Source organism: Thunnus maccoyii, chromosome 6, assembly GCF_910596095.1.
Source record: "Thunnus maccoyii chromosome 6, fThuMac1.1, whole genome shotgun sequence".
Lineage (NCBI taxonomy): Eukaryota > Metazoa > Chordata > Actinopteri > Scombriformes > Scombridae > Thunnus > Thunnus maccoyii.
The window spans coordinates 20,767,279-20,780,300 of NC_056538.1; the positions used below are offsets into that span (position 1 = coordinate 20,767,279).

The window sequence follows — 13,022 nt, forward strand, 5'->3', positions numbered from 1 at the left end:
ATCTCAGTAAATTTAGACAAAATTTAGGGGACAGATAATGTTTGGCTCAATGATCAGTTTATTGGAATTTTATGATTTTCTGTGATTGGGATTTCTGCCATTAAACCATTTTTTAGACGTAAGTTTCATGCTGTGTTCATGAGCTGGAAGGAAAATCTGACATCTGGGACTTCTAGTTGGCAACTACACAGCATTGCATTTAGTTTGTTTTGTCGCAGCATCAAACCAGGATAATTTAGGATAAACAAACCTTAAATGTTATAAAGAGGCTTCCAATTTTTTCATGATTAGTGGAGCTTTGTTGTTTGCTTAAGGCCTTCTAGTTTACAGTTGTATAATCATCTGCTCTGTGGGATTTAACAGGAGGGCTTACATCATCTTGTTAGCAGTGAACATACTTGCTCTGACAACGTTTCCTGAGTACATACAGTTGCTTCTGCAAAGCCACACACGAAGATTATCCTCAAGAGTAAAAAGAGTGCCTATGTTCTGCTCAGTAAATTGCAGAGCTTCAGGTAAATCTGTAGGCCTGCTGCCTGTATGTGTGACTCCACGAGTGTGTGGGCTGAACCCCCACAGAGATGAACTGTTTCCCTCATCACAAATACTCGACCTATGAATTATGCAAAAGGCAGTCTGAGTGAGAGAACACATGAATAAGAAAATCCGCTGAATGACGAATATTTAAGTAAATTGTTGCATATACAGTACCAGTCAAAAGTTTGGACACACTTTCAAGTGAATGGGATGGTGTGTAACTGATATGAATTACAATGACGGCACAATGCAATGGCAGGCTTCCCTTCGTAAATTCAGTGTAGGAGTTATAATTGTATAAATGTCAAACAATTCAGTAGCATTGTGTGTGTTTCTGTGAGTTTGTGTGTACTCTTTTATTCTCGTCACACATGTTAATGCTCTAAACGTAAATAATTCAATTAACTAATCCTTCCTTTATTAACCACATCATTTAATACACTTCAGTCAGTTTGTTAATTTTGCCTTCCTCAGCTTGCTGTTTCTCCCTCTTTTTTCTCTTCTCTTCTCCTATACAACACTGTCATCACAACAATGACTCTAAGCTCTAGAGAACAGAGAACAGCGCTCCCCTTCTAATACAGCAAGGTAATTTACCTGCGATTCCTCATTTCCTCCTTTTTATACTTGGAGAAATCATTGTCAGAGTGCATGCACGAAGACCTGTATACACTTTAATAGTCATTCAAATGCTAAATTGTTTATTCTTTATGTTTTTTTATCAATCCTGGGTCGGTGCTAAATGTGCAAATGTGGTGTTCTTTGTTGATGAATGCTGATTTAAACATGTTTAATGACACCTGCTGCTTTCATAAATTAAAGTAAGTAAGAAGGAAAATGTGGATAGGTATATGAATAAAGAGAAGAAGAGAATGGATGAATTAGTACCTTTTTCAAAGCCTTCACAATACACTAATGTTTCAAATTCTCTAAGATGCCCATATAAACATTATGAAACTATTTATTATTGTCTCATATAAAGATAAATGAAAGCTAAAGAAACTGAACTTGTCTTCTGATTATTATTTAAAAGCAAATCTATGAAGTTTCATTCTTGATGTGGTTAAAGATGAACATATGAGCTCAGGCTGATTTCTGCTCTCACCCAAACTACAATGACTCTTTCTCTTGTTTTTTTGCAGGGCGAGCTGGTGAACAACATTGAGCGGAGCGTGGTGGGGGCACAGGAATATGTGGAGCAGGCAAAGGAGAGCATCCCAAAATGCAAAAAGTTCAAAAAGACTGGCAAACGGGTGAGAAGCAAAATGCACAGTCTAGAAACTAACTCTTATGTCGTTATTTCTCTTTTTCCCCTTTCTGCTTCTCCTTCTCTCGTCCTCTTTCACCCTTTATTCCCCCCGTCTCTCACCTCCTCTCCATCTGTATTCACCCCTCCTCCTCCTCCTCCTCCTGCTCCTCCTCCTCCTGCCTACACATCTGTCTCCCTCTTTTCTCCTCCTGTCTGCATGTCCTCCACACCTCCTCTGTAACTAACCTCTTCTAGGGGGAAATGATAGACCGCATAGAGTACAATGTGGAGCACTCAGTAGACTATGTGGAGAGGGCAGTATCAGACACTAAGAAGGCGGTTAAATACCAGAGTAAAGCTCTGCGGGTGAGTTGCATACACAGCAAAACAATGCATGTGCTTTCACCTAACTCTGAAGATGTCGTGGCTGACTTCAGAAGCATTTCATGTGTATATTGTGGTGCAGTGACTGTCTCCAATGTGTCTGCATGCTCTGTCATGTATTCAGCATGTGGAGCATGTGTGTCGTGAGTGTATTTGACATATACTGTAGTCTACAGCAGTGATTCCCAACCAGGAGGTACTTCCACAGTTACAACTAAAAAGTACCTCAACTAATTTGATCTGTTATATGTGTTTAGGAGGTAAATAAACACACAAATAGGATTGCAAATTGATGTGAGACTAATCTGATAGTGTATTTAATCAATTAAATACCAGCTACAATAGGCCCACCTCACAGGACACACCTCCCACCAACCTGAGTCAGTTATAACACCTGAGAGTTTGTGTCATCTAGTTAGAAAGCAAGCAGATAAATCAAAATACATGTTTCCAAGTGGTACAAATGAAAACTTGACCAAACATACTGAAAAAAAAGAACCCAAGCCTAAACACCAACAATTCCAGGATCACTATGTCAATAAAAAGTATTGTAACAATATCCCCTTTTTATATAATAAATAGTTTTAAATAACATCCAGTTTAAAATTAACTCAAAAGAACACATACAGTAGTTGGAGTTGATGATGAGGTGCTTGAGCTTATCTGACTGGGCTGTGGGTGTCGGTCAGACAAAAAAAGCAAAAAAAAACCCAAACACTTTTCTACAGTTTGTAAAGAGGGTTATTCACCTGGATACTTGAAATAGGTCAGAAATACAACACTCAGTGATAAAAAAAATATGCTTTTGAAATGTGTTATTTATGTCCCTCAGTCTGCACTACTGTGGAACAACTCTGCCACCTCTTGGCTAATATCCATAATAACACTCACAGGAAGAGGAACTTCATAGATCGCTTGACCCCAATTCACCAGGAAAGTCATCTACATGATTATTCCCCCCACTTATAATCAAAGAGTTTCTTTCTTTCTTTCTTTCTTTCTTTCTTTCTTTCTTTCTTTCTTTCTTTCTTTCTTTCTCTTTTTCTTTCTTTCTTCCTTTCTGTCTGTCTCTGCTCATTCTCTCCTACGTCCACTGAATCATTATCTGAAACTACGCTCTCCTTGTTTCCCTTCCCATTTCCCCCATCCAGAAGATGATCCTGATAGGAGGTTGTGTTGCAGTATGTCTGACCGTCCTCATTATTTCCCTTGTGGTTGGACTCAGTTAGGACCTTAAGAAACCCCCACAGAGAGACACTCTTTATTATTCAGATGTTAAAAATGTACTGTATACTGGGTCTTATGATGTACAGTCAGTAATTGCTTGTGAGCTGGGAAACTGGCTTACATTACTGGTCTGAAGGCCGTTTATGAGTAAACCAGCTCAATATGCTTCTGTGCACTTAAATATTTTATATTACAAAACAATTAAAATTTGCTTTTTCTAAACTAAATAGTCAAGTACCTTGAGGATCTGTTTGTGCTTTGTGTGCCATGATTCATATACCTTTGTCATGTGCATGTTCTGCAGTCTGTTAAAGAGCTTTGCATGTTTTTCTACAAGCACAAAGCGGCAGATAAATTGTCAAGTTAATTGATAATAAATATAAACATGTGTGGAATCAGAGTTTCAAAGAACATTTTCATTTTTCACACACCTCAGCATAGAGTAAGTTCATGAACAGTCAACCTTTCAGATGAATCTTACATTGAGAACCCTGATAATGAGTCTATCCAGATCACTATTTTGCAAATATAAGCTGTTGGTAGCACTAAAGGAATAGTTCAATAATATGGGAAATTAGCTTATTGGGTTTCTTGCCAAAGGTTAGATGAGAAGATCAATAAAAACCTGTAAAAAGTGTAAAAACATCAAGTTGTGGTTTATTTTTCAAGGGGCTATGTGCTGAGACTGAGCAGTTACTTCTTGGAGTCTCTGCTGGTTGCTTGGCAACCTCACGTTGACGACAATACTCCAGGAAGTGTACTGACTGCACCTGGCCAAGATATAGTCCAGCACATAAACCCGATGGATGTGTTATATTATAATACATATAATACATGCAGTTCTGATAATAAATATAATTGAAATATATAATTTATTTGAAAGTGCAATGATTAACCTCAGTAAGCATGCAACTAGAAAAGGAAGTAAAGGTTCTTTTACACTACTTTAATTGGGAGGAAAGGGGAAGTTCAGAGAGTTGATGGAAAGTCAAGAGTCAAAAGGACATAGTTGTCCTATAAAACTGGGAAGTAAAACCTTAGAATAGGAGAAATTGGTGATTGAGTCATCCAAAAAACAGTCAGGAATATATTAGCCTTAGAATTAGAGAAGGAGCCAAACTTTAAATCAAAGGCTGCAGAAAACACATCAACCATAGCAAAGATGTTGCTGCTACTATCTCTCTGTGAGGGACAGAAACAGCCTTAAAAAAAAAAACAGCATTACTTACTGGAGATCAAGAAAGAAAGTAGACAGGTACTGAAGGGCGATGAAATATATAAATATAAGAACTGCAAGTCTCCAAGATGCCACCCATTCACCAGACAAAAAACATGATGTAGGTTCAGGGTTTACTTCCCCCTCTCTTTCATACATGTTTACCATTCATAAGGGTGTTACTGATCTTCTCATTTAACTCTCAGCTGAAGGGAAGTAAGTGTATTTCCCAAAACGTCAAACTATTTTAAAAATTGTTGTAAACTGTTGATTCCACAGACTTTAAATGTTGGACGTTGACTGTTTATGAACTCATGTTGAGGAATGCATGCTAAAAGAAAAGTTTAGTTTGCTTTAAAGTCACTGTGTGGATTTTTTATGGAAAATTAATCTATCTCGGTGCAGTCTGTACATGTTTTCTGCCTCTGCTGCATGAATTGTCGTCTGCCACATTACCCTCTTTCATATTACCACTAGATGTCGCCAAAAATGAGGATTCCCATATTCTACACATAGTGGCTTTAAGATGAAGAATGATTCATGTTTGTGGCATGTTTGAATATACTGTATGTTGTTTGATGTGGTCTGAACAAAATGCAGGAACCGAAGATTTATGGTTGTAAAAGCAGTGGATGTGAAAATGCTTCTAAACCTCAGTCACACTCCAACAACATCACCAGACACATTAAAATAAACCAGCCTTTCTCAAAACTGCATTTTGTTCTTATTATTATAAATATTGTAACATGTGTTTGGCAAAATACAAGTGATATTTCTAACATGTTTTCTTCTGCTCTTCATTTGCTGCCTTGGATGATTTTTTTCTGTTCTTGTTAACACTATTCAGAAGAAAATTATGATTATTATATGCTGTGTGGTTCTGGGAATTATCATTGCTTCCGTCGTTGGGGGAGTGTTGGCCTAAACCTCAGCCACAGTCCCCACTAAAACACACACAACAGAGCAAAAACAGAACAGATCCACCTTTTCAGTTCCATGTTTTTTTCATGAATGCAATCTATTACACATATAGCACAAGCGTTGTTACACACGATACATTTTACACACAGTGTACAGGGCCAGAGGTGTTTTTCGCATGAGTTGCTATTTTGTAAATGTGTGGTGCTGCAAAATGTTTATCTGAGTGTTGAGTGTTGTCAGCGATATGTTTCCAAAAGTTAATTATTGAATGAAAAAGCTACTAAATGATATGTAACACTATACTGATACATTCCGACTTCCAAATATGACACTTATTGAGTTGTAAAGTCCATTTTGTGTTGTATGGGCAAAGTGACAGGCCACTTATCCGCAGTGTTGTCAAGGCCACGTTATCTATAGACCTCTGTTGGCTTTATCTTTTCTAGTCTTTACTTTCTCTCTAATCTCCTCTACCTCCCTCTAAAAACCCTGCATGGTTTAGTTCACTGTAAACTAGTGTTTTTTTATTCTATTGCAAAAGGGAAAAGAAGACAGTTGTACTGATGTTGGATATTTTGCTCGCAGAATCGTCATACTGCCAAACCTTCATAAAGTCATCTCTTCTAGTTTACAGAAGCAACGCTACTGTACTTTTTTTTATCTGGCCTTACCAATTGTGCAGCATTTCCAACCGTTGCTCCAGTGTTGAGTCTGAGTGAGTGCATGCATACGGGTGAAAAAGGATATGTTCATTTATCTTCATGTTTGAACATGTGAGTTGTGCGATAAGAACATGAGTGCTTGTTAGTAGCCACTTGTGTCTTTGTTTTGTATAAAGTGTAAACTGATATAAAGCTCTCTAACACTGCCAGTATGTTCAAATAAGCTGTTAATATGGAGTCTAGTCTGGTTGGATTGATAATTCTGATCTGTAAGTGACAAACCATTGTTGTTTTATGTCTTTTTATAAATCTCAAGCTTTAAACAGAGCATATCCTTCTGTAAAGCTACTTTTCTGTTTATTTCTAATAAGTGAACTTGAAGAGTCAATGAAAACATCAGCATGATCTCAAAGTAGCCCCGTAAAAGACTCTCATATCAGTTTTCTGGCGACACATCAGACATGCACAGACTGCAACCATGTTACCATGTTGCCTACTCAACTTGTTGCCTTTGTGTTGTGTATTGTGATAACATGATTCTGTTTGTTTCATTTGAGTATTTTTTTTTCAAGTAAAGTTTGTCTGAAAAAGCTAAATCTGAGTTTGTGCCTTGCTTCATGGAGACAGGGTGTTTTAATAAGTGGATTAAATGGTGTTTATTCCAGATAAATATACTGTTCCCTGTAGTTATTTAAAGAAATAATGCAGCCATATATATATATAAATATATATATATAATATAACAGAAATTCTAAAAGGCTTCTAAAAGGGCTCAGTATTAATAAAGATTATTTTTATTTACCTTTCAAAAAGTCCAAATACATGTACATCTGCTGATATGAAACCCAATAATGCTCATATAGGAATAACACTACACTAGAAATTAATATTAAGCACTACACGGACCCCCATCTTCTGATACAAAGGAATACAAATACAAATCAAGATATTTATTGAACTACTAAAGGAATAGGGATCAATAGGGAAACATTAAGCATATGTACATATATAAAATTAAAATGAATGAGTGAATGGATGCATGAATGAATGGGTAAATTGACAAGTTATTGCCAACAGAATGAATGGATGTTATCAAAAACGCAATGAGGGGCAATTAACTCTAAGTAAAGCCGATAAAAATGTAATTTTTGAATATCTCTTGCGTCAACTCTGAGACAGAAGCATGGTAGATGGTTTTCCTACTGTTTCCTACTGGTGATGAAGGCTTGATGATGAGGCGAACTTCCCAGAAAGCGCCAGGCAATGCGAAGCAGACTCGGGGATCTTCGAGTACCGGCTTTATGAGAACCGCTGCAGCAGGTTCAGTGAAGCACTTTGGTTCACTGCTTCTTTTGTCTAGTTATCTAATGTTTAGTGTATGAAAAGGCCTTCTCGTAACTGTTGAGCATTGTTAAAACAGTATGTGCGTCTATATTTTCATCTCATGCAGACTATAATGACTATTTGCTACTCTTGCTGGGCCTGAATGTGATTTGCTGCTAAAGCTGCTTAAAATAAAATGTCCGGGTTTCCCAATTAAACAAGAACTCATCAAACATTATTGCTATGTAGCCCATTTCATTCACTTTCATTTCAAATAAACAAAAACTCAGCCATGTAAGTTCATAGGAACAAATGAAGGCAACTAAAATGGGTTCTAAAGGTTCAATGTTTTATTTAATTTAGGTGGAGACAAAAAGGAAAATCATGGATTAAATGAGAAAATACATTGTTCCATAAACTAATGTGTGTGGCACCTTTCTCTGAACAAATACTCAAAATGACAATCGTGAGCCCTTAAACTTTAACTAGTCACATAAACTCGCAGTAATGAAATCATCATGCCTTAGTTAGATTCAAGATTCAAGAGCTTTTGTTGACACATGTACAGCAACATTAGAGTCAGTGAAATTTGGCTTTTTCAAGCTCAAATTCCAATTAGAGTGTATAATAAATGTTTGCAATTAATAACTTAATAACATCTAGGTGGCATATACAACAAAATGCAGACTCATCAAGACTTTTCTTTGACAGACATTTGTTGTAAAACTGAGAAAGTTTAAGAAATATTATCTCTAACCCCTATCCTCCTCCACAACACAGACACACACGATAAATACAGTTTATGTAAGTTTTTGTCTGATCGCCTTCACATTGCCACCAACTTTTAAGTCATGTTACTTGCATTTAGTGCATTTAGACCGAGAACTCTTTTGCTCAAGTCTCAGGTCACTGGATTATTTAAATTGAAGCCTGCAAATTGCACATGAAACCCCCCAGCTCCCTGTAGTCTGGTAGGTGCGTAATAAGCACTGGGTGGTGGTCTCCGTTTCCTGCTTTACATCAATAATGTCTATATTTTCATCTCATGCAGACTATAATGACTAATTGCTACACTTGGTGGGGCTGAGTGTTATTTGCTATTAAGACTGTTAACTTTGCTGTGCTGTATGTTGTTGCACTTACACAGAAATTGATAAATATCTATATCAATATATGAAGACCAAACCTTAGTCTTAATTTTTTACACCACTAATGGTTTAATGTGTACGTGCTTTTAGTTTGTTAAAAAGAGTAATAGTAGCCTTTTACTGTATCTAAAAGATCGATGTTTTATTGTGTTTAGGTGGAGACAAAAATGAAAATCATGGATTAAATGACAAAATACACTGAAACAAGAATAAATGATAATTCAGAGACATATCGAACCATTCTCTGTCTTTACTTACAATCTATTAAGGTCTGAAATCACCATAACAAATGATAAAAAATATAATTTTCAGGTGGAGCCATTAAAACAGATTAAAAACAGCAGTGTGTAATTCATAATAATTCATCAGTGGCAGTTATACAGTACAAGAAAGTTTTCACCTCTTACCACCAAGAGTACATATTGATCATTTCAGGTAGATAGAACAAATATTATTCTCAATAGTATTTTTCTTCATATCATGTTCATCACACATTTATTACATCACCTCAGCTAACTGTGGAGCAGACAAGATTACTTTTTCATGCAGAATAAAGAAAGTTCAAGGCTACACTTTGCATTAGCAAAGCACTTCCTTATAAAGCATTCTGATCATAATGTTTAATGTTAAACAAACTTTGCATTGCACAATACTCAAGCCTGACTCTGTGGCCTGAGGTAGAAGCGTCTTGTTAGAGTGCATCTTTCTTTGGTTGGCATCTGTGTATCGTGACCTCTCTCAGTGAGGACTAAAAGATCTTCAAAGCGTTGCATCACCTGTGAGGTTGAAACAAACAGTGTATGACATTAAGCAAACAAATAAAACAAGAACATCATTACTGCTTGCTCTTTGGTCTTGTTGCCTGACAGCTGATATTACTTTCCACTAGATACATTGTATCCTATTATACATGAAAATTTTACACCCTGAAGAGAGTTTACACTTGCAAAACTTACTTTTCTGAAAAGTTCATCAATGTCATCTTCACGCCAGCTGTCGTTGAACACCTCAACAATGTACTGGATAAGAAAAGACCCTTTATTTTCATCTCTATGTGAGACTGTATCTGCAGGAAAATAATACAGACAGTTTTTATTACATAAGGTAACTACTCTTAGCTGTTATTAATGCAGATTATTGATGTTTACATTCTCGAGCTTTAGAATAAGATCTGAGAATATTTCAGACAGACTCACCAGGAGTGGAAGAAAGAAGAGCAATGAAGTCTTTTTCCTTGTGTGCATGTCGCACAAAGTCCTCCTCGATGTCTTCGACACCAGCAGACAGGGATAGATCTGGCTGTTGCACATCATCACAAACCACAGCTGCTTGTGCACTATCACTAACAAGCACAGATCCTTTCTTGCCTACAACACATGTGACATACTTTTAATACAGTGTATATGAGCCTCATCACTTAAAGACAACAAACAAGACATTAGAGGACTTTTTTTTCAGAGAGTCAGAGAGTTTTTTTCAGCATCTTTCAAATATCTGTAAGAACAGATGAGAATCACCTCCTCTGCAGGCCTGGATGATGATGATCTTGGGTTTGTTCAGCAGTGCTGGACATTTCTGTGTGTCCAAGTGTTTGTAAATGTTATCAATGGGGAATTTGTCTGGTTGCCCCTTTTTATGGTTGACACCGAGGACAGCTCCCGGTTTCCCGTGAGACATGATAACCACAAACACACTGTCTGTCTCTTTGACTTTTGGATGTTTGGAGAACTTAATTACAGCATCATCAATCTCCTGTGAGAACACAGAAAAGTCAGATGCCAGTTACTGTATCGCTCAATCAACCAGAGAAAATGTGTTTTTTTGTCATCAAAAGTACCTTTCCAGTGAGGTTTGTGTGTTTCACCACCTCGTATCCCAGCGCTTTAAGCAGTTTCTCCATGTTCTGCTCGTCTATGTCTGCTCCATCTCTGTTTAATTTCTCATCAGTAAACTTTATGTTAGTGATTAGCAGGGCGATGCGACTCCTAATGGATTCTTCAGTCACAAGGTAGGGCTGAAAAATGGAAATTTAAACTAAGAAAGTTAATCAAAAAATTATTATAATCATTTACAGGAAAAAATGTACTGGAACTTCTTAGTAGACTTTAATGAAAAAAAATTAAGCTCAAAGAAAACCATTTTATTTCTTGATGAATGATGCACAAGAAACCAACTTAATGTTGGTTCATTTTGCATCAGAACTACATTTTTCTATAATGTTTCCACTGTTGGCAAATAGCTGAAGATAAATCTATCAGTTAAGACCATGTGACATATTTGATAATGCTTTTATGAATGACTAACCTTATCATCGGTTCGTTTGAGTGTGGTTGACGACTTCTGCTGCAAAGACAGACCCTGCACCGTCTGGGGCTCTGCAGCTGTGAACGGCAAAACACAACGTCACTGTTCAAAATGAAGTTCTTCTACATGTATACTACACCTATGAAATATGTCAGCTCACCTGGTTCAGCAGGTTGACCAGAAGACAGACCCAGGGTTTTGTGAAGTGAGGGATCTCTGCATTGAAGCTGAGCAATCATTGTCCTGCTGGCTTCATCTCCTTTCTTCCTCACTAAGTCAATGAGGCAGCGTGCCTGGTCTGCTCTGGATAAGTTCTCCTCAAGTACTGAGTCTTTCTCCCCGTCATTCATGAAACTATCCTCTAAAAGGTCATCCAGGAGCTGCTTAATAACTTCTTTGCTCACCTTCTCCACAAAGTTACGCCTCACCTTGAGAAGCTCCTTGTCTAGAGGAGGGAACATAAAGCAAAAAATAAATTTAAAAAATTAAAATATAATATTCTCAACCCATAAAAAAACACTTAATCCTTCAGTTTAACTGTAATATCCAATATTAACAAATGGGGTTGCCACTTATCCTGACAGTGATGAAAGGATGCTTGGATGTTTAAATTCTGAAAACCATCTGAAATCAATTTGTGATTTAATCATATTTCAGTAACACTTTATGATAAGGTTAATAAACAAATGTTCAAGTGATAAATATAAATTAATGTTTGAAGTAACTGATGATCCACTATGCATTAACTAATCACATAAACTCACAGTAATTAATAGTGAGCCACAAGAATCCATGATGCATTAAATCATCATGAATCATGCATTTTTTAACTCATTATAAACTGTTACCAATATTTCTTCATGGTTTGTGTGTATATGTGTTTTCAAACACACTGTAATAGGAAACTATGAGTACTTCCCTTTTATATCGCGGGAGGAGGGTTGGCGGTGGTTTGTGCCCTTCCTCCTCACACAGAGCAGAAGCCTCCAAAGAATTTCACATCATAAATCATTAGACCATAAGTGATATATGTTTTAACTTAATGTACACTTTTCTGTCATAATCTGATACTTTAATACAAACCTTTACGGGCTGACCTGCGCTCTTTGGACATTTCAGCTCCATAAACTCGTGTTTAATGTTTTCCACCTTTCTATGAACAAACACTTGAAATGACAACCGTGAGGCGGTTATAACAGAAAACATATTGCAGTTGTCATTTCGACAGATCTTTCTCTTACACACTGAGCTGTTAATCGATATTTCGAAAAACAAAAAGGTTGCATCATATTATTTCATCTTCTTTTCTTTTTGCAAACAAAACAAAACAAAACAAAACGGAGCGGTCATAAACGATCAGCAAAGTGAAACTTAATAGTCTACGCGGTATATACAACAAAATTCAGACTCATCAAGACTTTTCTTTGACACACATTCGTTGTAAAACTGAGAAAACAGAAATATTGTGAAGAAATATTATCTCTAACCCCTATCCTCCTCACCGCCTCCACACGGTAAATACAGTTTATGTAAGTTTTTGTCTGATCGCCTTCACATTGCCGCCAACTTTTAAGTCATGTTACTTACAAAGTGCATTTAGACCGAGAACTCTTACCTGCCATTGCGCAAGTCTCACGTCACTGGATTATTTAAATTGAAGTCTGCAAATTGTACATTGAAACTCCCCAGATCCCTGTAGCCTGGTAGGTACGTAGGGGAGATCGGAGATGACTGTAACATGGCTTAGTTGTAACACTTTCGATTTCTCCAATCAGGAACATGTTACAATTCACCTGATTCACTCTGCACATGCTCAATTTAGTCCTTGTTCCACATCCGAGGAAGTTGCACCCTGTGGCAAGTTATTTTTGTGATAGTATTGCCCACTTTGTAGATGAACTCATCAAACTTAAATCATGTTAATTGTGTGTCTGTGTAGATATCTTTCATGCAAGTGGTTAGTGCTAATGTTTTAGTTGTTAGCTGTAAGGTAGTTCATGCCTATAAGAGTCTGGGTTAGTTGTAACAACATGTGAAAAAATGTTACAACC

At 36.9% G+C, this 13,022-nt stretch overlaps 2 protein-coding genes across 8 annotated transcripts in view; one reads left to right on the forward strand and one right to left on the reverse strand.

Moving 5' to 3' along the window:
* Positions 1-6,866, forward strand: part of stx1a (syntaxin 1A (brain)) — a 63,868-nt gene extending 57,002 nt beyond the window's left edge. For 3 of the 7 annotated variants that reach the window (XM_042413173.1, XM_042413171.1, XM_042413174.1), the window contains exons 9-10: positions 2,042-2,152; positions 3,003-3,124. In XM_042413173.1, the coding sequence (XP_042269107.1) occupies positions 2,042-2,152; positions 3,003-3,080 (189 nt within the window). In that variant the 3' untranslated portion in view covers positions 3,081-3,124. Of the gene's footprint in view, positions 1-1,082; positions 1,126-1,679; positions 1,791-2,041; positions 2,153-3,002; positions 3,125-3,321 lie in introns of those variants that run through there. The other 4 variants (XR_006096386.1, XR_006096387.1, XR_006096388.1 and 1 more) reach the window with 4 other exon arrangements.
* A 2,011-nt stretch (positions 6,867-8,877) lies between these two features.
* LOC121898234 (caspase a-like) lies at positions 8,878-12,944 on the reverse strand. The gene is made up of 8 exons (XM_042413170.1): positions 12,587-12,944; positions 11,132-11,416; positions 10,972-11,048; positions 10,505-10,681; positions 10,185-10,419; positions 9,864-10,034; positions 9,624-9,733; positions 8,878-9,443 (listed from the first exon to the last, which is right to left on the reverse strand). The coding sequence occupies exons 1-8, from the start codon at positions 12,591-12,593 to the stop codon at positions 9,321-9,323; spliced, it is 1,185 nt and encodes a 394-aa protein (XP_042269104.1). The 5' UTR covers positions 12,594-12,944; the 3' UTR covers positions 8,878-9,320.
* Between the last annotated feature and the right edge of the window lie 78 nt (positions 12,945-13,022).